A 26094-nucleotide genomic window follows, 5' to 3' on the forward strand; every position below is an offset into this window, starting at 1 on the left:
GTGTTGTTTAGTTGCTGTCTCTTTGAGTTCAGTGTCTTTAAAATAGTGCTTAGGTCATCCACCTTGTACGCCTTTAAAAAATGCTGATACATGCTTAAAGCCCACAGGGAACTTTGAGGTTACTATTTAAGCAGAATAACTGGATGCAGAGGGCACAAACTCAGGCTGCTTTTTAGCTGGAGATGGCTTGTGTCTGACTAGCTTCACATGTTGGTAGAAGAGATCACATCTGGTCCTCTAGTGATACCCTGAGGCTCTGTCAATTTTAGAAATTTAAATGTGCCCAGACCTCTCTGTTGTGTAAGTCAGCTGGCACAAAACTCCTCTGTCTGTACTTTTCTACTCCTTTGCATGCTAAAACTGCTTTTTTGAAAACAGTCCTTTGCAGATGGCAATTTCCAGTCTAGACTGAACTGGTGCTAGTTAGCACATGCAAAAAACTGCGGCATAGACTGTTTTACAGTTCAGCTGTATAGACAGTAGAATTCCAGTGCCCCTGAATGTTTCCTGGAACTGTTTAATTTACTAATAAAAATGCACTCCAGGAATCTAGAAGTCAGTATGAAGTCAGAGTGGCATAGACTGTGTCCAAGTGAAATCAGTTTCAGGCTCAGGATTGACTTTTATCCTTTTAAAAATCTGCAACAGATTTAGGAAGAAGTTTGAATCATTTCGTTTGTGAAGAAAGATATGAAAAATTCCTGTCATTTTGTACAGTTTTTGTACTCAGTTGACCACTGAGAAGAGACTTCATTTCCTTTATTTGCTATTATTTTCACAGGGGTGAAACAAGCTTCATTGTTTGTAAATGTGGCCATTAGGAATACTTGGATACATAGGATATCACTACATTTTTATGTTCTTTCATAATTAGAAATAATTTATAGAAAGTTTTAGAAATTTAGTAGAAAATTGCTTGAACTTCATAAAAAATGTTAGTAATAATGTTTCTGGGGTCTTGTGGGTTGTTTTTGTTTTAGTCTTTGTTTTTTTTGTTGGTTTTTTGTTTGTTTTGTTTTGTTTGTTGTGTTTTGTTTTGTTTTTTGGGTTTTTTGTTTGTTTGGGTTTTTTTTGGTTTTTTTGGTTTTTTTTTTTTTTTTGTTGGTTCCTTGGTTTTTTTAAATGTAAACTTTGTAAATTCATATATTTTTCTTCCCTGGGTGTGTCAGTTGCTTCATTTTTTTTTCCTTGCCCTGCACAGTTGTAAAGGCTGTAAAGTGTTAAGTTTCTTTTTTAACCAATATTTATGATCTGCCAAAAATAGAGGAGAATGAAAGTATAGATTACAACCAAAATATTCCAACAGCTGTAATGTGTATATTCTTAATTGCATCAACGAGCATGACATGAGTACTCTGTAGGCCAAGTTTATAGCAGCAGCATGCTGTAGGAAGAAAAAAACTCAAATTTTTCAAACAGTAAGAAATGAATCAAAATCTTTTTTTTGTTTTCTGTGTGTCTAAGAGAACTTCTTATGCTAATGTAGATGCATGCCACACATAAGCAAGTACCAGTTTTAACAGTAGTGTTGAGGATAATTCTGTGTTTCAGAAGTTACCTTTTTCCAATAAAGCATGTTTTTCCATCCGTTGCTGCTGCAGAAAAGCCATGTGCTTTGTTCTGTTCTCCGGCTGGAAAGGATCAGCCTGTTCTTCTAACAGAAAAGGTGATGGACGGGACTTCCTGTGGCCAGCATGGGCTGGATGTCTGTGCAGATGGTAGATGCCAGGTATGAATTACTTGTTTTGACCTTGGGTGTACAGGCACGCACCAAGCACACATAAATGTTAAGACTTTAAAAGGTTTTTATTTCATAACAGGCCTGCATATATTAATTTTATTGCTGTTGTCAAGCTACCCCTGATATTAATTACAGAAATGTGTCTAACTGTAACGTGGAGATGCTTGAGTAGACTTAATTTGTTTTAAATTGAATACTTTTTAGCAAAACACAGATAAAATTTATATTTGCATATTTTAGACCTGTTTATGCCCTATTCAGAATAAGTCCTTTGGCTGATATTAATGGTACTTTACCACTGTGGGCATAGCAAAGAACCATCCATATTTTGAGTAGAAAGCAGGAGAGGCACATTGCATTCTTTTATTGGGAAGGCCTGTGTGGTGTGTGTTGCACAGTGGGTCTGATGTGCCACAGGTCCCACCAGGAGATGGGAATGCAGTGGTGTTTCTCTTGGAGAGCAGCTGGTAGAGTTAGCTAGCCACACAGGAAGAGGGAATGCAGCAATCTACACAAAGTCACAGGGGAGTTCTCTATGGGACAGATCTCTGCCATGAGCCTGTGTCTCAAAAGCTTTTATTTCCTTCTCCCACAGAAATTTGGCTGTGATGGTATATTAGGATCTCTGGCTCGTGAAGATCATTGTGGTATATGCAATGGTAACGGAAAGTCATGCAAAGTTATTAAAGGTGATTTTAACCATACCAGAGGAGCAGGTAATGTCTGTTTCTTTATTTCAAATATTAAGGAAACCAGTGGCTTTTTAATTACATGGTGCATTGGGAAATTTAAAAAGCTGTATTTCTTAAAGGACTCATATTTCTCAAAAGGACTTTAGATCCTGCTTTTTAGAGATGATGAGACATTAAAGAAAAGAATGCATAAGTATTTTAAAACTCATTGCAAAAATATTGCACATTATTTCAATTGCAAAATGAAGGGAATATCTTAAAGATACACTCTGATAGGAGAGACTGATTTTTAAGGGATATGAGAAATTGGGTTTATATTTTTAGCAAATAGAATGTTGTGAATTCTTTTAGTGTTCAGGTTCACTTAGTGTTATTCGAAATATATTTCCAAATTATGATTTTTTTTTATCTAGAGTAATCTTACTAAACTAAGCCAGACAGTGAAAAATCATAAAGCTGAATGCATGAAGAGGTCTAATACCTCTTCATTACTCATTATTTTATGCTACTAATAACATACCATAACAAGCCAATAGATTTGCTAATGCAAATGAATATGAGATGTCCAAATGCTGCTCTGATTTGTCCTGTGAATGGGAATAACTTACTGGCTGCAGTACAATAATATTCACAGAGTAGAGAATTGAAATCCTAATAATGTGAATCTTTCACACCATATGCAAATCTTTTCTTTGAAAGAGCATTTGACCAACTAGCAGCATTTGTTTGCCATTGCACTTTCAGTTTCTTGAGTAGAAAATGTGCAGAACTGAGAGGTGGTAAGTAAATCACATAAAAAATACTGTAATTAGAAGCAGACTGCATATATTTGAAAAATAAAGGACTTCAGTGGATTTTTGACTGAAGTATAGTACTTTAGGAAAGAGGGTAAAGTTGAGCAAAGTCTTCAAATGTTTATGTCTGGCCCTCTCAAGTGGAATGTAAGGCAAAGCAAGGATTCCAAACCCCAGATGAGTCTGGAGAACTACAAGATATAAAAAACAGCAAAGAAGGTTCCTGCTAATAAAATCGCTTTATGTCAGCTCTCTTCTATTGCTAATGTGAATATCCACGCACTTTCAAATTTTTTCGGGGTGCTGTGTCAATCCTCAGTATTGTGGTATTGCCATCTTAACACTTCTAAGTTATTTTCCTTCTCAAGAAACTGTAAGCAATATATATCTCTTACAGAAATGAAAGATGCTGCCTTAATTTTCACGTTTCAGAATTATTGAAAAAGTGTTGTAAATGTTAAGTGTTTTGGTGTAGAATATCACATAGCTACATGTAATAAAAGATAGGTGTATGTTTTCCCTTTGTGAAGCTTACCTGGATAATCTAAAATATGTGCTTATTTATTAATGACATTCCTGCCTGCTCAGTGGTTTCCACTTGCATTGCCTTTTCACTGTGTTTTATTTAAAGCAATTAGTTCAACATCCTCTCTTAGTCCACACTATCAAGAGACAATTTCAATTTGAAGCAAATAATTAATAAGTAGTTTTCAAAACCAAAACCTACCATAATAGGGTTTGAATATGTTGAATCAAGAAGGAGATGGAGCAAAAAATACATAAAGCAAACTAAAAACTAAGCAGTGGAAGGATGCTTAGATTTTAGTGCCATACCATTTGTCTTTACATGTCGAGTGAAGTTGGAATTCTTTTATATTCATGTGGTGGTCATGATGACTCTGAGCTACTTAGGCAGAAAGGACTTCACCTGCTCCAGCCACAGTCTCCAAGCCTCACTAGTTCTTGATATGTTTTACTGTGCCATACTGTTTCAGTTATGTAGTATTGTACATAAATTACATATAATGCACAGTTCCAGAGATTTTCTTCAATTTGGCAAGAATCTTCAAAATATTGCTATACAAATTATAACTTGCTACATTTAAAAAGCAAAATAGGGGAGAAGAGAAGAGAAAACATACAAGGTGTACTTTTCTATGCTCTTCTGTTTTTCTTTTTAACTTGGGACATCTGGTCTCATGCTTAGGTTATGTGGAAGCTTTGGTGATACCTGCAGGAGCAAGGAGAATCAAAGTTGTGGAAGAAAAACCAGCCCACAGTTATTTAGGTAAATATTATAAATGTATATATATTATCTTTTAATGAGGTCTAAAGAAGATGTTTAAGAGAGTGTGCTTTTTGTTACAGGGTTTAAGTGAATATATGAAATATCATAATTGATATTGTTTTCTGCAGTGCTTAAATTTAAATTGAGAGTGATATGGTATGAGAAATAAGACAATGATATAAAAAATTCCCTGGTTTGATCACTGTCCTTAGTTATGCTCATAAGCAATATTTACATTTTAAGAAATATTTGAATATTCTCAGTACTTCCATTGAGAGAATGTTGCAGGTGGTGAATCTTAATTTTGGCAGTTTAGGTTACCAGTGGATGACTGCTGGTTTGCCTTGAGGCCTGCACCTTCCAGGGTGGTTTAGAGATCTGGAATATTTAATTGCTCCCCAATGAACCACAGACATGAATATGCAAGAGTGTTAAAACAATAGCTGTAGTTTGTCTTTCTATTGACATATGTGGAGAATAGAAATACTATTATTTATTTATTTATTTATACTATTATTTATTAGTATTTATATGTAATGCAAAAATAAATAAATAAAAGCTAGCATTGCGTTTAGGGAAATTTATTCCTTCTTCTTGCGTAGCAAACTGTTTTTAACCCTTACCCCACAAAAAGCAAAAAGAATGAAATGGTTTTTATGCCCATGAAATAGTGTCAATCATCGGCTTATTTGTGAAAGTTCCCAATTAGCTTCTAGTTGCTTACTATTTTAATTTTGTTTTCATTAAATTTATGGTTTTATATCTGAATGAGAATCAGCCAGTATTTCTGTGCAGTGTCTTTTGTTGTGCCTTACACCTTTTTTGGTTTTTTTTGTAAGCCTTTGTGGGGACCCAGTAACAGGTCCATTGCCATATCTTGAATTAAAACTTGTGTTGTTTCACCTTTTTTTTTCACTAGGACAGGGTATTTACACTTTCTTAATTTATAGGTTATTTTGAAAGCATCAGGATCTGAATTGCAAAGGAATAGTTTTCGAATAGGCATAGCATAATGAAAGTTTTGGGATGAGAACTTAAGTCTTTAATCTTAGAAACAAGTTTCTTCACAATACCACAGTTAAAAATATGAAAGGTAAAACATATTAAATTCTTTCATGTTTCTGATTGGCTATTCATTTTATAGTTCTGTATGCTAATTTCATGTGGCACCATACTGGGTTCTGTACTTGAATTTAGTCAATACAGACCAACACTATTTTGTTTTACTAATTGTCATAAACACATTTTATGACAAGGTTTGGAGATAACAATTAGTTTTATAGCTAACTATACAACTAATAATTGTCTATTTGGAGACAAAGTGTAAATACAATCAACTAATAATTGTGTAATTGGAGATAAAGTGTAAACACAGTGTATTCCAACATACACTACTAGCTGTTGCTTAGAGGGCAATTTTAATTGAAGGAGGATTTGATCATTGTTGTACAGCACAGGTCAAATGCAGAAGGCGTCAAAATACAATGCCCTTCTCTGGATTTACTTGATAGTCAGGAAACAGAATCATTATGATCTGGAAACTGCAGTAATTTTGCTAAACTGATTAGTAGAACTACAGCCCACACTAGCAGCATCATTGGATAATTGTGCTGTTGAAACAAGTATTCAGAACAGATGTCTTATTTGTGTGAAGTATTTTATCAGTACAGTATTTAGGAGTGGGAATTTTTTGTAGCATTGTAGTGGGTGGAGAGTGTTTATTTAAGTAAATAATATTTCCTAAAGCATAAACTTACTAATTTTTGAACTAAAAATTATTATTGTTAGATATAGCTTTGTTATTTATTTTTAAGACTGAATTAGCAGTGGTAACATTTTTGAAACTTGGTTCGCTATCTGATACTTTAAAAAAAATTTATAAGAACAGCTATAAAAAGTTGTTTCAAGCATTATCTAGGTTCCTATGGTATAATACCTTTTCAGTTGCTAAATTTTCATTTATATTTGGCAAGTGTTACAAGTTTTCAAAAAAAAAATTAATATAGAATACAAAAAGGAAAATTAAAATACTTCTGTCTTAGAAGCCCTAGGCTTTGAAATTAGAGAACTCATTCATGAGACACTTGAGTAACGACGTGACAGGTCCAGGCTTTATAATGAATTAATGTGATGGGTTAGTGGAATATAACTATAGAAATTAATTACAGTCCTAACCCTGAAATTCTTTTGTGCTGATCAGAAATGAGAGAAACTGTTCATTTTCGGCTGGACTGAAGAAGCAGGTTAGCTGTGTCATTATTTTCAGATATGTGATCAGGCTACCTTAGGGGGATAGATCCTTCACATTTGCAGTGTAACACAGTATGACATTGTAATTGCCAGTGCTCTTATCCAGCCTATAGGTGTGTTGTGCTCCATGTGATTTCTTTTATTAAATGCTTCTTAATTTAAAAAAAAGCATCTTGGGCCACATTTTGAGACAGGAGGGTGTGAGAAAGCAGATGGTGTCTAAAAAATTTTGAATTTCTCATTCCTGGCAATGTTAATAGTTTAAAAATACCTAGAACTAAATCTGTTCAATCTTTGCAGAGTGTAATTTCAGATTTCAAGGGAAGCCAGTTGAGAACCTGGTCCCATCTTCCTCCCAACCCACAGAGCAAAGCAGAGACCAGAGTCCACTTAGACTAAGCATGTTTTCCTTTCATATGTAGAGGACTGTAGGAAATGGTTGAGAGCCCATGGGTAAAAATTATGGGCCAAGCCAACAAAGGAAATTTCTTTGTTGTGGCTACAACAGGCTGCCTAACCAAGCAGGGTCTGTTGATGAAGTGCTCTTACTTCAGCTGCAGGAATCATACTTCATGCTTGCAGTCTCTGATCTGGCTCAGGAATTTCAGTAACCTGGTATCTGCTGGAGAAAGAGCACACCAAGCTGTAAACAGTCCAGGAGAGTTTTGAGGATATGTTCTTAATTGAAATTATAGACCAGGGTAATAGTGTTTCTGGACACTGTTGGTTGCTTCCCGACAAAGATGAACTATTTAGAGAGTTTGGTGGCAGCCTAAGCTGCAATGATCATGCCTTGCTGGAACTCTTGATTTTTAGGGATATGGGCCAGGTGAAGACTAAAGCCAGGACTTCATGTGAGTGAACTTTCAGTTGTTTAAGGAATTGATAGATGGTACCACCTGGGAAACTGCCCTTGGGTATGCAGGAGCAAAACAGAACCGGCAGCTCTTTAAAGATTTTGAATAATAGTCTTTAATAACAATTGCGGATAATATTTTTTCCTAAGTTGCAAAAGCGCTCGATTATTCCAACATATAGGAAATCAGACAAGGAAGGCAGGAGAGTAGCATGGGTGAGTAAGGACCTCCTGGTCAGACTAAAGTGCAAGAAGAGAATGAACAAGCAGTGAAACCAGGGGCATATATCCTGGCAAGTATATAGGGATGCTGCTCATATATGTGAGGATAAGTTCAGGAAAACTAGGGCAAAGGGCACAGGTGGTGCTGATTTTGGCAAGGAATGGGGAGATTAATAAGGGTTTCTACAGGTTTTTAGTCGGAAAGGGAATAGTAAAGAAAATATATGTACCCACAACACACAGTGAAAAATAAGTCAGGAAAAACCAATGACAGTGGGCATGGAGAAGGCTGCAGTGTTTTGCAATTTTTTTACTCCGCTTCAGTGGTAAACAGTTTTTCCACATCTTTTAAGTCCCTCAACATCCGGGCAGAGGATGGTGGAACAAAGTTCTTCCAATCATAGATCAGGTTTAAGACCACCCAAAGGGACCTGCGCATATGCAAATATATGGAACCTGAGGGAACTTGCTAATGTAGTTATCAAGCCACTCGCATATATATTTGAAAATCACAGCCTATGTAGTCCCCACTGGTTGAGGAAAAGAGACTATTGCACAAATTTGAAGAGGATAGGATAATAAAGAGGACACTGGCAACTAGCAATGTCAGCATTAGCCCATCTGTTTTCAAAACTAGGTGGCTTTTCAGTTGTAGGTGTATTGCTTGAATTACCTGAGAGAAGATATCTTATGTTCTGAATGTTATTTTGGGTTATTTTGTACAGAGCAACCTCCTCTGTCAAAAGTTAAGAAGAATAGGAATATGTGTGCAGTATGGAATAAAACTCAGTGAACTTGCTTACAAAATGGGGTGTGAGTGAGTGAAGAACAGAAGCTGCACTGCCTGAATCCAAGTCCAAATTCAAGGCTTGAGGACACACTTTCTGACTTTGTCTAAGACCAGTGACTCATATGAGCAATCTGAAAGCAGAAAATGCAAGATATGACATATTTCTGTATTCTGAGCTGGGGTTCCAGTTCCCTGCACATGTCTGCATGCTATGGCACATACATTCATTTTAAAGACCAGACAGAACGGTTTCTGCTGCTCTCTGGGGAGAGGATGCTGCTCCATCTGAGCAGCATGACTCGGCTGGACCTTGCATGTTGGAGTACATGTTTTTAGTTTCTCCACCGAGAAGAGGATTAGCCCAAATAGTTTAAACACTAAATATAACTTAATTACTATTAACAATTGAACGCTTAAACTTAAAATACGGTTTTTTAAAACTTGTAGAATCACTAGTTCTTCTTAGTACAAGACTGGTATGCAGTGTTAATGGATTTTATAGTCTTAACATCTATTACACAGTGCTGCAGTGGTACACATCAGTGGTGTCTAATTCAATTGGATTCCTGCCAGTCCGTAGGCCTGTTGCCATTGTTTCCCATGGAAACAAAACATAACAGTATAAATATGAATAGAAGAGGACATGATTACAGGAGTGACTCACATTAACTTACAACTTTAAAAAGGGAAATTTTGGAACATGTGGAGGTTCTCTTACAACATTCTGATGCCGAACATGCAATTTCAATGAAGTCAAACGTGTAAAACTTCTTGTACAGAAGGTGTCTTGAAGTCTATTTCACATGATTATTCACAACTGATTGGAATAAAATAAAATAAAATAAAATAAAATAAAATAAAATAAAATAAAATAAAATAAAATAAAATAAAACAACATAAAATTACAAACCATTCACAGAATAATCTATTTCATTTACTATAGAAAACTAATCAAAATCCTTTGTTCACAGTGTATGGAATGTATCTTAGCTGGGTTGATTATATTTTTAAATATAAATTGGTTCAGCATGAGAAATTATTTAGCCAAAAAGAACAAGCTTCTTCTATTTGTTCAAAGCATGCAATTATGTTGCAAAAATGTATAAATTCTTATCACTTTCTAAGGTGCAGAAAAGGCAAGTGTGGTTATTAGAGAGGGAAGAATTCTGAGCTAGATTTTTTTTTTTTTTTTTAAGTTGCAGCTTAGTTCCACAAATCTTGAAGTGTCTCTTGTGAAAATTGTGTTTCCCATGCTTTTATGGATTATAGAAATGGCCACCCTGGGATCAGAGAATAGTTCCCTTTGCCTTAAGGTAATTCAGTGTTCAAATTATGAATTATATTAGAGCCTGTCACTCTTCTCAGGCATTACAACGCTGATATTAACGTCAGGTAGTATTAAGTACACACAATTTTGCCAGGCATTTCCTCCAGAAGGTGTTTCTGAAGCACATACTGACTGTAGTTCATGTACAGTAGGATCCATAAATATCTTTGCAATCAGAATTAGGTGAATTTCACCTGCCTTTTAAATTATCCAAACAGGAAGTGAGAGAAGAAAATCACTGCTGAATAGACACCTTTTTTATTGGGCTTTTTTCCTGTATTTTGCAGCTCTTAGGGATGCTGGAAAACAGTCAATCAATAGTGATTGGAAGATAGAGCATTCTGGAACATTCAATATTGCTGGCACCACAGTCCATTATGTTCGGAGAGGTCTCTGGGAGAAAATATCAGCCAAAGGTCCCACAACATCACCTTTACATTTGCTGGTATGACGATTTGGGTTTTTTTACTGGATTCCCATGGTACAGCATAGTAACTAATATTTTTTCCAGACTTCTCAAGAGAATGAGATTGATGTAAGGTATACTTGCTTTTGTGTTTACGTGTATATCTACAAAAGTGGGAAGGAGGGGGTGAGGAGAGATATGTCTGTCAGCCTGCTTGTAAAAAAATGCGTTTAAATCCAAGAGCAATCTTTAAGTTCTTGGGGCAGGATTGAAGGTCTCAGCATTCCCAAAAGTGTCATAAAAAACTGACGTGCCAGGTAAGGAGAGAGATTCAAATTAATTTCAGGTGGTCGTAATCCTGGCTGACTATAGCACAGTATCACCTTTTCAGAATGGCAATCACCAAATTCTCCATGAAAAAGTTGAATTTTGATGTATTTCAGTTGGAGAGGAAAAGTTAGTAAGGAAAGAAGTAGAGATGATAGGGAAGTACTTCACGATTCAAATACTTTAAATTAAAGGAATTTTCTTAATAAAGCAAAATATTTTTTCCCATTGGCTTGATTTGGATACTCTAATTAATTTCTTCTAGCAAATCCATTAGGAGGGCTGAAAGGCAGTTGAGCATTAAGTCATTCTGTTGTGCTTTTCAAGGTGATCCACTTGCAGTTTGGAGTTTGTCTTCCATAGTGTCTGTGTATGTAGGAAGGTTTTCCTTCTTTGTATCTTGCAGGTGCTGCTCTTCCACGACCAGAGCTATGGTTTACACTATGAATACACAATCCCACTGGATCCTCTGCCTGAAAATCAGAGCTCTAAAGTACCAGAGCCCCTTTTCATGTGGACACATTCTACCTGGGAAGACTGTGATGCTGTATGTGGAGGAGGTAAAATAAAATAAAAATGTACAAGTGCACACACAAACATACACATATATCATAAATGAATATGTGTATACAATATGTATATACATATATATAAGTTTGCATGTATATACACAGTGCAAACGTGTGTATGCAATATGCAGCCATATGTATAAACTCTGTGTGTTTATATATAATTATGGTTCTGATGGTCAGTGAGGTGTATTTAATGCTAATATCCTCATTGTGGCTTGTATTTTACCATACAATGTAAATATACGTCCGTCTTGTGCTTTCTGATTGTTTTAAAAATACTGTGATAGATCTAGCAAAAGATGGTAATGAAGGAACAAAATCTAACAAGCAAATTCAGGACACTGTTTCCAAGAAGAAATACAAGTGCAAGAGCTAGAACAAGAATAGAAAGTGCATTCCACTCTGTATTTGGAACTACTGAAGATAAATGATCTGTAAGAGACATTTCAAACCACAGAGAAGCTGAATCCCAGTCTCAGATCAAAAAAGTACAGTTAGTTACACGAGTTGAGGATGATCCAGAAACATATGGAACAAATACTGCAACAGCAGATATTAGTATGCCTATGTGATATTTTTCCTATGTTTATTAACCATAAAAAATGTGATTTTGGAAGAAAAAAATATGATTCTGAAAACAAATATTGGAATATGTACAGTATTGATGTAACAAAAGTCTTTCAAACTGTTTTCTATCTGATTTATCATGTCTTCAGAGCAGTTTTCTATAAGATGTTGCTTAAAATGATAATTACACTTAAAAACACTTCAGAGAGGTTTTGGTTTTTTTTAATAAAAGCAGTATACAGTGATCTGTTCATACCTTGTGCAATTAGTCAGCCTGTGCACACTGTATTGATTTTTGATATCTGTCTTTCATGCTGACAGCCTTGGCAATCATGGTTGCTCTGATCAACAGTTCTGAAAACCGCTATGCACCTTGTGACTGAATAGGAAAGCCTGAAAATGCTTTTCTTCATCATAACATCAGCATAAAGAACACAGTGTTCTAGCTCCTCTGACTGTGTGAACAATCCTGGTGTCATAAAGGATTGCTGTAGTTTCCATAAACATGGTTTTTGTGGTAATAAGGCTTCTTCCCTAGAAAGTATTTTGTTCATGGTGCTAGTAGCACACTCTGATTCTTAATAGTGCACCCCTGTTTACTTGTGAATTCACACTTTTCATGGTTTCCTGATGCATTTTTAGGATAACTGTAATACTAGTACAATTGGTCATTTTTGCCCCAGATATGTCTAAATATTTCTATTATCTGCAGAAATCTAAAAATGCAGTATGTCAGTAACTTATTCTACATTCACGCTTAAATAAATATTTAAATATTTTACTCTAATGTTTATAATTTTTTTCTGTTGTAACTGGCCTTCATTTTATGTTATTGTCTAAAATAGCTGAGTTATTACAAAGTTCCCTAGAAGGTAAATTTTCTGAAATACTACTGAAAGATTTTTCTTGTTTTAGACAAAACTATTTCCACTTTTCTTTTACTTTCTAGCTTAAATATCAAGAAATAATGAAATTAAAGTACTGCAGCTTTTACCCTGGCTATATTTGATTAAAATTTAACATCAATATATTGATTAATCTGAATAAATAATATAACAATTATCAATAGTTTTACTTATATGCTCAAAGCATTTGTTAGGGTAAAACTATTGATGAAGTCATATTGGTTTTGTGTATGTTTATATATGTAACTGGTCTGCGACCTCCAGTGTTGCAGAAAAGCTTTCTTTGGGTGGGAGAGATTATGAATACGTAGATGTATACATAAGTGCAGAAAGAATTGTCAAACATCTCAGACGCTGTGATATGATAGATTAGTTGCATGTGCTCTCACAAACACAAGCACTGTGAAAAATGTCAGCAGTGGTCATGCACATAATGTGCATTTATAACTTAACTGCTCCATCCACAGGCTTGTTTTTGACCTCTGGTGAACGTTTGTGCTTAAGCCTGCCCTGCTCATGCACGCAGCCCCTTCGCCATTAAACTTCCAGACAGAGAAAAAGTAACTAAAAGAACAAATGGTTATGAGCCTGTTTTCTTCTAGCTGAAATCCTGAATTCAAGGATTGCTAGTTTTCTAAAATTCAGGCTCCAGTCTAATTGCAAGTTACTACTTGTCGTTGGTACTTTATTAAATCCTAATTTCTAATGCTTCCATGTTCAAGAGATACCAGAGATACTCCAGACCACCCACTCCCATCCACCAGGATTCTGTAGAGGGCATGCACTGTATTTGTGCAGCAATACACAGATTCCTAAATGGTTTTCTGACCCTGCATTTCAGGTCTTCTGACCTCTTTAGTTCATGGGAAATAGTGCAGGCTCCCTGCTGAAGGATGCATGTGCTGATTCCCCTTATCTTAGCACCAGTCACATTTTCTCATTTCTTTTTTCATTTTATGTAGTAATTAGCAACCATACTTCTCTTTGTAATTTTCTGCAAGGTTTGCCCAGTGCTGGGGTTTCAGTGGTTAAGAAAGAAATTATTCCAGTAAGAATAATGCTGTAAGTGTGGCCTATAACTAGTTGCAGGAATAAAGCAGAAAAACTCTCGGTGGTGGTGTGCAAAGACTAGGCTAGAAACTCACAATGTTCCCTATGAACTGTACGATTTCTTTCAGGCTCCCTGCTAGCTTTGAATTTTTAACACTGGTTTTGCAGTTCTTTTTGCCAAACTGTACATGAAATAGCTGTATCTGTGTCCTTAACAATTTGCATATTCATGGTTTCCTCACACACCTGCTTCTTTTTTTCTTTAGGTGAAAGAAAGACAACAGTCTCTTGCACAAAGATTATGAACAAGAACATCAGTCTTGTGGACAACAAGAAGTGCAAATATTTAACAAAACCTGAACCACAGATCCGCAAGTGCAACGAACAGCCCTGCCAAACAAGGTAATAGTGATTTGGTTAAATTAAACTGTGTAAAAACTTTACAGTGGACTGCTGCTGGCAGTGAATGGGCAGTAAATACATTCATCCAAAACCTTGTAATGCAAAATGTAGGGAAAACACAAATCCTGAAAATTGTTTCTCCTGAGTTTTAAAAAGTGTCCTTAAGCACCATGCCTAAATCAATTCTCATTTAGCAAAGCAGTTAATTCCTTTCCTCTGGAAGTATTCTCACAGACTTATCTGTGCTACAAAACTGAAATTTAAATGGTGTTTATATGAAGACATATAAGGGATTTAATCTAATGGTCTTAATTAGTGATATGTTTTAGTGTTTGGGTTTGTTCTTTTAAACAAGGCTTCGAGTCTTTAAAGCTCTGATAAACTCTGGATACCCTAAACAGTAAATAAATAAATAAACCGCTGTTAATCACTCTTTCTACATTTATGCAACATGAAGAATTATGGCTTGAGGGAATCCTCGAGACTTGCATGTTCTTGTTTAAAGCAAGTTAGAGCAAGTCCACACCTTGGAGGGAGGGGAGAGCAGCTAGCAGGAGCTGGCTAGCATCCCCAGGAGTAAGCACTGGGATCAGTCTGCTGCAGTCATCTGGAGGACAGGTAGATGGCATTTTTAAACGAAATAATGCAAAATAAATTAAATGCAAATACTGCTCAAGAAAGTATGTAAAGTGAACTAGAAGACATAGTTTGCTTGGAAAGGATGAAATACTGAACCTGATAAAATGAGAAGTATGATACATTTTAAGTAAGACAAAACCACTGACATTTGGTCTTTCCCAAACTAGAGCATTACCTTTTGAAGGAATTATTTATACTTCTTTATATGCATGTTTTAGAAGACCTTTATTTTATATTATTAACATCACTGTTCACGTAATAGATAGAAATTGAATAATCTGATTTTTTGTGAGGCATTGTCTGCCATAAATTTTCAACATTCTGTGGTTTTTTTCAATTAAAGTGAAAATTTTCAAACTTTGCCAATTGATACTCGGAGATGCTGTTCTGGGAAATGTAAGAAATTTAATTATCCAATTTTTCATACACTGTAAGTGATCATTACAAAATATTATTAGCTTTTAACATAAATGGTACTAAAGCATACACTTGCATAAATACTTTTTGCTATTGGCATATGAAGAAATTTCTTAAAGCCTATTTAATTACCTTGACAGGTCATGATCTATAAGTTATATCTGGACTGATAACAAAAAACCGCTTAGTTAAATGCTTCATTTTCTTCCTGTAAATGCATGACAGAAGGTCGAAACAAATTTGTTAAATCTCAGTTTTCTAAAAACTCTCCTTGCAAGCTAAGTCTCCTTGAAAACTCTCGTGTACTGCATCAGGAGCAGAACTGTTTGATTTTTTAAGGGCATGTGGCCATAATCTGGATCTGCAGAACATCTGGGGAAAATTATGTTCTAGAAAGATTGTTCTCCAGGTATGTGGGCTCTGCCAAACTGCATCAGCCTTCCTTGCTGTTGTGATTTAAACCATGCACCCTGTTAGGGCTTACTCTGAAGAACATGAGGAATTGTGAGCTTTTGTGCTTTTTTCAGGACAGTGAGTCTTTCACACTTGAGGGATTCTTTCTTGCAACAGAGTATTTTCAAGGAATGCTGGACTTTATATGATTGACAAACACTTGACATAGGTAGACAAACAGAATAACAGGCAGGCTGATCAGGGATCTGTCATCTTTAAGATGTATCTATATTTTGGAAATTTTCAGATTGGGATTACAATTAGAGGGAAGTACTTTGAAAACAGTGGGCTGGGGAAGAAATTTACATTAATACCATATGTAATGTAATATATATTAGATTAATAAATATTCCAGTAGCAAAATGACAGTAAAAGGAGGCTGAAAATATGCAAGTGTGTCTTGGGTGTATACACTGGTGAGCAGGAGAATAAGATGTGGTGGTATTTTTCCTTTCCTGATTTCATATTACTACATTGCCTGTGTTTCTTTGCAGATGGATGATGACAGAATGGACACCATGTTCAAGGACATGTGGGAAAGGAACCCAGAACAGACAAGTAGCCTGCACACAGCAGCTCAGAAATGGGACCCTGATCAGAGCCAGAGAGAGGGACTGTCTGGGGCCAAAGCCTGCTTCTGCACAGCGCTGTGAAGGCCAGGACTGCATGACAGTGTGGGAGGCAGGAGTCTGGTCTGAGGTGCTGCATATCATACAGATTTATACAAATACAAATATTTATACAAATACTCCATAGTCATTATTTGTGCCTTAGTATTTTTTGGAAATAAGGCTTTTTTCAGCATCAAGTGGCACAGCTCAGCCTGATGATTGTCATGGCTCTCATGCAATGTTTTGGCAAAGGGTTTGGAGGCTAGGAAGACCAGCTGTGTACATCTACTACATTTTACCCAGTTAATGTAATGCATCAGTCTCTTCTGGCCAATTTTCAAGCATGTATAATCAAGTGTATCCTGTCTCTAGTAGTGGGTAACCAGGAGCAAATAGAATTAAGGCGCCACTTATCAGCTACAAGACCTTGGGTTCAAAGTGGGAATAGCTGGGATGTACTTTTGTACCAAGGGATGCTTATCAGCAGATGGGTGATCCCTTCCTGATTCAGGGAGGCTTTGAGGAGAGCCTTTGGCAAAGAAAGACATTTTCTTCCCTTCCTCTTTCTTTGCTTTTTTGTCCAAAGCAACAGCAATAGGCAAATGGGCTTGTACATAACGCAATTTTACATATTTTGCATCCTGAAGGATTGCTGTAAAATGCAATTATTGTCCAAAAAGCTTTATTAAATTAAGACCTTTAGATGCGCTTTTCCAATTGGCTTTCTTCATCTTTGAGTTCTTCTAAAATTAACTGACTGTGGAGGAAGAAGAGTATTGTTCTCACTGCCATCTGAACAAGATGAAAGGGTTATTTGGAACTTCTCCCTTCATTGAAAGAATTAAGGCAATTGTGATTACCTCCCATACTAGAAGCTGTGGTATGGATCCCTCCATTATCGAAATACAAATAACAGCTGAATGTGAGAGAAGTCCCTTCTTTGAATTGCTCTACTCAGCAGAAATCCTTGATTCCCAAGCAAGAAATAGCTAACAAATAGGGAATGTTTTTAAAGATGAAAAACAGATGCTAAGGTGGAGATAGGAGATGTAAATGCCAGCAGTTTCTGGTGTGGTACAGAGTTTTATGATGCAAGGGCTGGTTGTGAGAAGCAAGGCATCCATTTACAGAGGTGAGAAAAAGAAGAACATGGACTGTTTAGTCAGTTTGTCTTCATTCAGAGATGAGACATGAGAGAGCATGTTTTTGTTGGAAGCAATAAATATTTTTTGAAGAGCATATTTCCATGGCCATTCCTACTATCACCATTGTATAGGAAGCTAGCCATTACTGCTTCCTGCAGTTATAATCAGCTTGGCAGAGGAGAGTTTTGAACTGCAAGCAGTGGGATGATCAAAAGCAGTGATAATGTTTTGAGAAGGAAATGGCATCATTTCTGGCTGTGTAAATGGGAATGATAGAAAAAAAAACATAGATTAAGACCTTCTGAGCAACCTGAAAAGAGCTTTCACACACTGTCTCTATATAGTGATTTTGAATTTTCAAGTTCAGTCTAGATTCTTGCATGGATTTGGAATATTTACTTTTCCATTCTACATTTTTTTCCTCCTCCTAAAAAAGGCTGTCGGACACTTTAACTGAGCTTTTCTGAAGTTGCTTCATATCATATGCCTATAAATGTTATTTTGATTTTCTTTCATTGTACTTCCTTTCATTCAAAGAAGAAAGACTGCCTAATATTTTTAGTATAGCATTTTGCATTGATTTAATAATAACTTTTCAGATATCTTCTTATTCAAAAGCCTATTTTTTCCTTAAGCAAGTACGTTTTAATCTAATTTTATCTAAAAATGAATCAATTATCAATCTGTCCCATAAGGAATTTTTTTCTCAGTTTTTCTTTTTTAATAAAAATAGTGTTGTTGCAATTGATGGTTGGAAGTTAGGAGATCACTGAAGCTGCAAAATATTTATGCTGACTTGGCAGAAGTCATATAGACTGGGATGAAATGGGGTAAGTGAATTTTATAGAAATCTGAAAAACAATTTTTTCCAACAGTGCTCTGTAAAGTGTGGTAAGGGAGTACGGCATCGGACTGTGAGGTGCACCAATCCACGCAAGAAATGTGTTTTGTCTACTAGACCTAAAGAGGCAGAGGACTGTGAGGACTATTCCAAATGCTATGTCTGGAGAATGGGAGACTGGTCTAAGGTGAGTAATCCTTGATACTAGTGCCTCCCAGCATCACACATTTTTCAAGTTGGGTTCTTAATAAGAATTCCTCTTATCGAAAGTGTACACATGTCCCAGCATCAACAATAAGGCTATAAACAACAAAAAAAACCCAAACCTAAACTGTAGCAGCAGACCTCTGATTAGATGTAGAAGTAAGGCAAGACACAGACCCTTATTCAACAACATGAGAAGGGTCCCAGTTTATTCTTGTTTTCAGCTTAGCCATCCTGACTGACTACAGCAAGCTGGCACTGCAGGGTCCAGCTGCAGACTCTGACTGCTGGGTATCTCCTGCTCGACTGTGACTGCGGGTATTGGTCTGCAGACTGACCGCAGCTTTCACCCAGCTCAGCTGTGACTGCAGGCTCCAGCAGCAGGCTGTGACTCCATCAGACCCAGACTGACCTCACAGCAGATCTTTTACTGCACCAGCTCTCTTCCTTGTCTTGTTCTTCTCACTGTCTCTCTGGATCATTCCTCCTTCCTCAGGGCTCCTCTACCTCCTCAGGGTTCTCTTGCTCCAGACCCTCTGCCTCCAAGATCCTCTCAACTAGCCAATCCACCCCTTTTATCACACATCTCTATTAGTCATAGCTGAGACCCATTAAGGGTAAGGCTCTTCCTCATCTTTGGTAATTAGTACAACTGTGACTTACCAGGGGCAAGATCGCCTGTAATCTCTTCTTCTACACCTACACTAAACTGGTAGTCACAGTGAGCTTACAGTATAAATAATGAATGAGGAATATGAAGTAAGTGTGAGATAAATCTTCAATATAATGCCAATCTGTACAAACATACTGTATCAGTAGGCAGACAAGCAACTTCAGAAACTGCAGCCAGCTCCAACCTTACAACTTACAAATTTCCTTGTGTTTGCACATTTTATTTGTGCTTCCAATAAAGTACACCCTCTAGCCTTATACAGTAGCACCTTTAGCCTATTAAATTTCCACATAAGCTACTTAGCATCTGGGAAGCATCTACTACTGTTATTCTGTTACTATTTTTTTATTATTATGGACTCTCAACTGTCATTACATTATTTCCTTGGCAAAGGAAATTTAAGAGGTAAATAAGCATAGGCTAAACAACAACAAGCAATATTGGTTAGATCTGTGATTGCCCTTGAATATCTGATGCAGTTTTGGAATATCTGAAACATGCTGAAATTCTGAAATTGAACCTTGTCAAGATTTTCTTTTGCTGTATCACGGACCACACTTTAGCAGAAATATTTTAATCTTTTTTTTATTTCCTTTGCTTCTCTTCATAACTTTGCACACAACACTTTTACTTTCAGCACCTAACATTATTGCAGCATTTTTTTAACTTGCTTGTATGGAGAAGTATTTAATGTATTTTTAGTTGTCTTTCATGTGATGTAGGAGCTGGAAACAAGGCCTAAAGCCAGCAGTGTATGACTAGCCAGCCTTCCAAGAATTAGCTGCAAGTACTCTGTGAGTATCTAGCTACTTCAAAAGCACATAGTATAACCATTACTATTTAAACAGCAGAAGCAACTAACTTTCAGTAGCAGTATTACTTTTACAAGAAGATATGTTTGGTAATAACATTTAGTATTTCTGTTTCTCTACTACATAACTGCAGTTAAAGCCTTCTTCATTTATCAGTAGCACCAGAAGGAAGTAAACCATGGAGAAATTGCCATCTGCTTTCTTAATTGAAGCAGTCATTCAAATTGGGATTGCTGAGGCTATGTGGGTATGCTGAGATAGTTACACTGTGTTCCCAGTGCCCTCTGGACAGAACAACTTTATCCTCTCAGTACTTTTCACAAACAACCATTGTCATACATGGGTGTACAAAAACTTATATCTTCCTGTTTAAAATTTGCTGATAATTTTGTATTTTCTGCTCTTCTCCTGGAGTCAAAGCTGTAACACTCTCACCTAAACTGTACTTTGAACTTCAAAATTAGGACATGAGGAATTACAGAGTTGGCAAAATGTCTTAAGCAGTTAACATACAGGCTGACTGTGACTTGTGCAGCAGAGATTTTCCAGCATTTGTAGAAAAAATAGATACCTTGATTTCTCTGCAGAGACATAAGTTAAATTTAAAATATTTTTTCTGTTTATTTTTTTCTCTGTATAATTTTCTCCATTTCTTTTCTCTGTTGCTTTTCTGTTCCATTGAAGGAGTACATAGCAACATGAAGTCATGGCATACATGTTAATATGGTGAGAACAAATGAACAAATGAAAAGCTCAGATAAACGTTAATCTTTGCTCTGTTTGTTTGTTCAACGCAGTCTTCTATGTTCGCTGTTGTTACTCTTTAGGATTGTTCTTGACATTGACAGAAGTCTGTTCCTTTGAGCAGAGCCAAGTTCTCTCTAGCTAATGCCAAGACTTGACTTGAAAAATTTAGATGACGCTTCTCACAGACTAAAACAAGAGGCCTAATATCTTTACTCACTTTGCTGTTTCCTTTGAACTCCTAAGACATAATTTTAAATTAAGCTTAAATTGCACTATTTCTGAAAAGTTAACATGATTAATAATTAGGGAGTGCTGTAATGGAGTTAATTTGTTTTATTGCTATAGTCACACAAAGATCAAATAATTTTTGAGCTCTGTTTTAACACTACCAAGATCAAAGAATATTTGACCAAAATTCCAAGCTCAAATAGATCAATAAATAATCCTTCTAAAACTCTGACTGAATCTAAAAGAAGTCTGTACAACTTGGCCTGTGTGCAACATTTAACTCTGTAATGATTCTTAAGTTCCTATGATGGGTCAATGTGCTAGACATTGTTGTTCTTAACATCACTTGGGCTCTGTGCCCACCTTTGTGAGAAATATGGGTGTGATCAGAAAGGAAAGCTCAAACTAAGCTTCTGGAGCCAGTATTAGTAACATTACCAATGATACTGTATTTTCCTAGCAAATGCCATCCATGGAATATCCTACCCAACAGTGTGTGAGTTACCTTCAAATGAGGAATGCTTACAGACCACAGCTATTGTAGCAGCAGTGTCCCTTGCTGAGCTGCCCTGCTCTACTCACTGGCTACCCATTTCAAAGCCATACAAGGACAGGATCATGCTCAGAGGCATTCATCAGCTAAGTATAAACAAATAGGCCCAGGAGAGGTGAAATGAAATGCATGTGAGCTGCATGTTTACACATCTTCATGGCTTACTAAAGAGCACGTCATTGTTGAAGCCATTCTCCAAAAAACACTTAAATTTCAGCAGCACAGGGTGCTCAAAGGGCATGTCTAAGTTACCTTGCTTTGTGTAGGAAACTGTGTATATTTTTTTCTGCTACTATTAGACTCTTTGGAGCATTGTCAGAATAAATGAAGCATGAGAAGCAGGATGAATTTTGGAACAGAGAATAATTTGGAAAGTGGGTATTGAAAATGGTAATTAAAATGTGAGTTTTTAATGGATATGATATTACATCATTCAGCAAGGAAAAATGGGATCAAAAGAACGGACAACAAACTAGAACTTAGGAGCAGCAATTTGTAAGATGAGGATATATATATGTGTTTATAGGACACCAGAGAAGATAATGTGGCATAAGTTGTAAAAAAGATTGGAAAAAGGATGCATTCTATAGAAAGTAAAGATGGAGCAGCAGCAGAATTTCTAAATAGTATCTATATGTTAGACAAGAGATGCTGAGGAGTCAAATATGAAATCTGGGGTAGTGGTCCCAACAGCTGGCAGGCAGTTCACTTTGTCTTTAGCCTGATGAAGCAAAAATGTGACGCAAAGGTTAATCTAATTTTTTTTCCACTGACTCTGAAAGGCTATCTGAGGCGACTGCTTGGTTTTTAAACTAATGAATCCCAGAATAATGGCTTTTTCCAAATTTTTTATTTCAGACAGTACATGCAGTGCTCCCTAAAAAGTGTGTCTGTATGTGTGTGTGTAGACAGAGGAAGTCAAGACTTCAGCTGTTAGGGGAAGACAGTCACAGAGAGATCTGCTGAGGGTACAGAAAGCAGTGATAAGGATTGTTTACCTTCTTCCCTAATGAAAGAAAATGTGTAAATGGAGAGAAGGTAAATGCTCACAAACTTTTTTTGCTAATTGTTGAAGAGCATGGGACATCCCACCTTTGAATTGGGTGCTTAAATATTTCAACATCCTCTAAATTTCCACAGCAAACAAACTCAACTGATCTCCTCCAATTAGAAGAAAAAAACCTCGATGATATTAATATTATAATTTTACTGACAAGGGAATTAGCCTTTTTTTTTCCTTGGATCCCCGTCCAAAATTATTAAGCTCTTTTAGATTTTTAGAATGGAATAGTGCTGGCCATAAGTCAAAATATAACACTATCAGTAGATTTATGGAAAAATAAATTATGCAATGTGAAATAATAGAAGTCAAAATAATACTGTAATAATAAGTCAATAACTTTAATATTAATTTAAATGTAGTTAATTCGCAGCAAATGAGGTATATCTCTGTTTCAGAAATTAAGCATGAGCAAATAATATGGAAGATGTTAATATAATGAAATAACATTGGGAGATTTTATACATTTTTAACCAGTCCTGTAATATTAACAATATTAGCATTTTTTGTTTCATATAAAGGGTTTTTTTAGATCAGTATACAGTAGAATTTCGGCTGGAATAAATATAGTGTCATGTCAGTTTCTAGAAAAACAGAACGAGACCACCCTTCATGACAGAAGAAACCACTAAAAAGTCTGGAAAGGATTTTAAAAGTAGATATCACCTATTTTGAACACACAGAAAATCACATGTAAATGGGAAGTTGTAGTATCTGTATTGTGCTTAGATCCACTAAGATATTACTAGTTGTAAACCACATAGTTGGTTTTCTGCTTCAAGCATCTTTAAGGTAAGAAAATTTGGGGAAATACCAAATTAGAATCAAAAGGTAATTATGAATGTTGTGTTGTGCCTCAAGTGCCATTATTGATTGAGTTGTGGTACATCTGAATAGTTCCCATCAGGACTGAACCTTCCTAGAACTCTGAGACAAAGCATGAATGAACAAGAACAAAAGAAGTAAACAGCTCCTGCTGAAATATGCTTGCCATCTTACATGATAAGTGACATGGTAATGGGAGAACTACATAATCAAATAAATAATAAAAGGAAAATAAAAGGGAGGGAAGAAGGAAGGAAGGAAAGGAAGGGAAGGAAGGAAGGAAGGAAGGAAGGAAGGAAGGAAGGAAGGAAGGAAGGAAGGAAGGAAGGAAGGAAGGAAGGAAGGAAGGAAGGAAGGAAGGAAGGAAGGAAGGAAGGAAGGAAGGAAGGAAGGAAGGAAGGAAAAATCCGCCTCATAATACATACTCTGTGTTTCCCTATGTGTCCTAGGAGAGTCTTAAGCAGAATTTAGCATCTTTATACATTACCTTTTACATTTCCATCAAGGAGTGAACAAGTTTGTTCCCAAAATGACCTTAACATGGAGTACAAAAGCTGGTTTAGTGCAGAAAACCAAACCATAGCTAGAAGAGGATGCCTGGAAGATGGCAGCATGTACTGGAAGCAAATGCAGCCCTGTGCTTAAATGTGTGCGTACAGTCATAGTTTTGCATTCTTGTGTGTCCTACACTGGCTGACAGAGAAGGAAAAGAGTAGCACTGATGGATTCAGCAATTGTACTAAATTGTTTCAGTCTGACAATTTTAAAAAATGGTTTCCAGGGAAGCAGGTTGAGATGTCTTGTATAGAGACACAAAGGTGTAGTGAAAAAATTGACTTTTAAATCACCTTCATAAACCTGAACAGTTAGAGGAAGTCTAGGAAATTCCCAAAGAAAAGGAGATCTGAGATACACTTGAACAAGCTAGTACTTTTCGAACAAGCTTTTGCTCCCTGGTAGTAGAAGTAAAATGATGAAATGCTGCTAAAATAGATAATTGATAACATTATAAATAGTTTTGTTTTCTTTAAGCGCAGCAGTATTTCAGAACTAAATACTGTATGCAGTCATTGACTTTGAACTTTTAGGCAGCTCTTTAAATTTTCTGCATTCTCCTTCCCACCAAATATTCGGTGGTTCTACCTACAGACTAAAACCTCTGCTATAAGCTATAAGTGGGGATGCTATTTCTTATACCAGCTGCTGGCACTCTTTGAAATTGAGAAGTATGATTGACTGGGTGTAGTGATCCCTTGGAAGGCCAGATGAAGGAGAAAAGCTGGTTTTTTATGTAATCCTTTTTTCTTGTGTGGTCTAGCTGATTTTTGTTGGAATTTTTTTTTTCTTTCATGTATCTATTACCGTGTATTTCATGCAGCTAAAGAAAATACTGCCTCAGGTATTCATTCTTGTGATAAACTTGATTTTCTATGAAATTCTTACTTTGTCTCAAAAATATTTATTGTTTGGTTTTCATTATTTTGTTTTAATTTATGGGGTTGTTACTTTTTTGCTGTTTTCTGATAGTTTATGACCAGTAACAAGATAAAAATACTTTAAAAATATAAGAAATAATGGAATCTTGAAGACTTCTTTTGAAATGATTGTTTTAGAGGCTATCTTGAGGACAGCAACCATGAAATGATAAGAGTTTTCAGTTTTCAAAGCAGTAAGTAGAGGGGTGACAGAACTGCCACCATGCTCTTCTAGAGGGCAGACTTTGACCTGTTAAGAAGACTGAATGAGTCCCTTGAGAGCCAGTCCTGAAAGGCAGAGGAGTCCAGGAAGGCTAGACATTCCTCAGGAAAGAAATCTTAAAGGTGCAAGAGCTGTCTGTCCCCTTGTGCTAGAAGATGAGATGACTGTCTTGTGTGAACAGAGAGCTTTTTCTGTTATTTGGGGGGAAAAAAAGAGTTTACAATCTTTGGAAGATGGGGGAGGCAACTCAGGAGCACTACAAGGATGTTGTGAGGTTATACAGGAAGAAAATGAGAAGGATCAAGGCCCAGATAGAATTTAATCTGCAACAAAAAAAAATGTGTCTATAACTATATGTCTAAGGAGGGTTGAGGAGAATCTCCATTGTTTATTGGATGCAAAGGGAAACATGGTGACAAAGGATGAAGAAAAGGCTGAGGCACTTTTTACATTCTTTACCTCAGTCTTTGATATTAGGACCAGTTGTTCTGCAGGTGTTCAGACAGGGATGGGAATAGAACCAAACCCTCATAATGGAAAGGAAAAGTGGTCAGTGACCTGCTCCATCACTTAGACAGTTCTCTGAGGGTGGATGGGATCCACGTGAGGATACTGTGGAAGCTGGAAGGAAGATCCAGGGAACTACAGGCCCATCAGCCTGACCTCAGTGCTGGGGAAGGTCAGGAGCTGTTCATCCTGAGTGACACCATATGGCAAGTGCTGAACCTGTGTGATCAGGCCCAGTCAGCATATGGGTTTATTAAAGGCAGTTCTTGACTAACCTGACGTCCTTCTAAGACAGGGTTATCCGCCTAGTGGATGAGGAAAAGGCTGTGGATGTTGTTTACCTGGGCCTTAGTAAAGCCTTTGACAACGTCTCCCGTAGCATTCTCCTGGAATAGCTGGCAGCCCATGGTTTGGACAGGTGCCCTCTTTGCTGAGTTAAGAACTATCTGTATGGCTGGACCCAGAGAGGGGTGGTGAATGGAGTTACACCCA

At 36.6% G+C, this 26094-nt stretch overlaps 1 protein-coding gene across 1 annotated transcript in view; it reads left to right on the forward strand.

Annotated features, from left to right (window-relative positions):
- Positions 1–26094, forward strand: part of ADAMTS19 (ADAM metallopeptidase with thrombospondin type 1 motif 19) — a 134148-nt gene that overhangs the window by 96475 nt on the left and 11579 nt on the right. Inside the window, exons 14-21 of the mRNA XM_056514510.1 lie at positions 1602–1729; positions 2337–2457; positions 4435–4515; positions 10248–10405; positions 11100–11253; positions 14054–14189; positions 16193–16397; positions 18330–18482. Of these exons, the coding sequence (XP_056370485.1) occupies positions 1602–1729; positions 2337–2457; positions 4435–4515; positions 10248–10405; positions 11100–11253; positions 14054–14189; positions 16193–16397; positions 18330–18482 (1136 nt within the window). The remainder of the gene's footprint in view (positions 1–1601; positions 1730–2336; positions 2458–4434; positions 4516–10247; positions 10406–11099; positions 11254–14053; positions 14190–16192; positions 16398–18329; positions 18483–26094) is intronic.

This window comes from Oenanthe melanoleuca, chromosome Z (assembly GCF_029582105.1).
Source record: "Oenanthe melanoleuca isolate GR-GAL-2019-014 chromosome Z, OMel1.0, whole genome shotgun sequence".
Lineage (NCBI taxonomy): Eukaryota > Metazoa > Chordata > Aves > Passeriformes > Muscicapidae > Oenanthe > Oenanthe melanoleuca.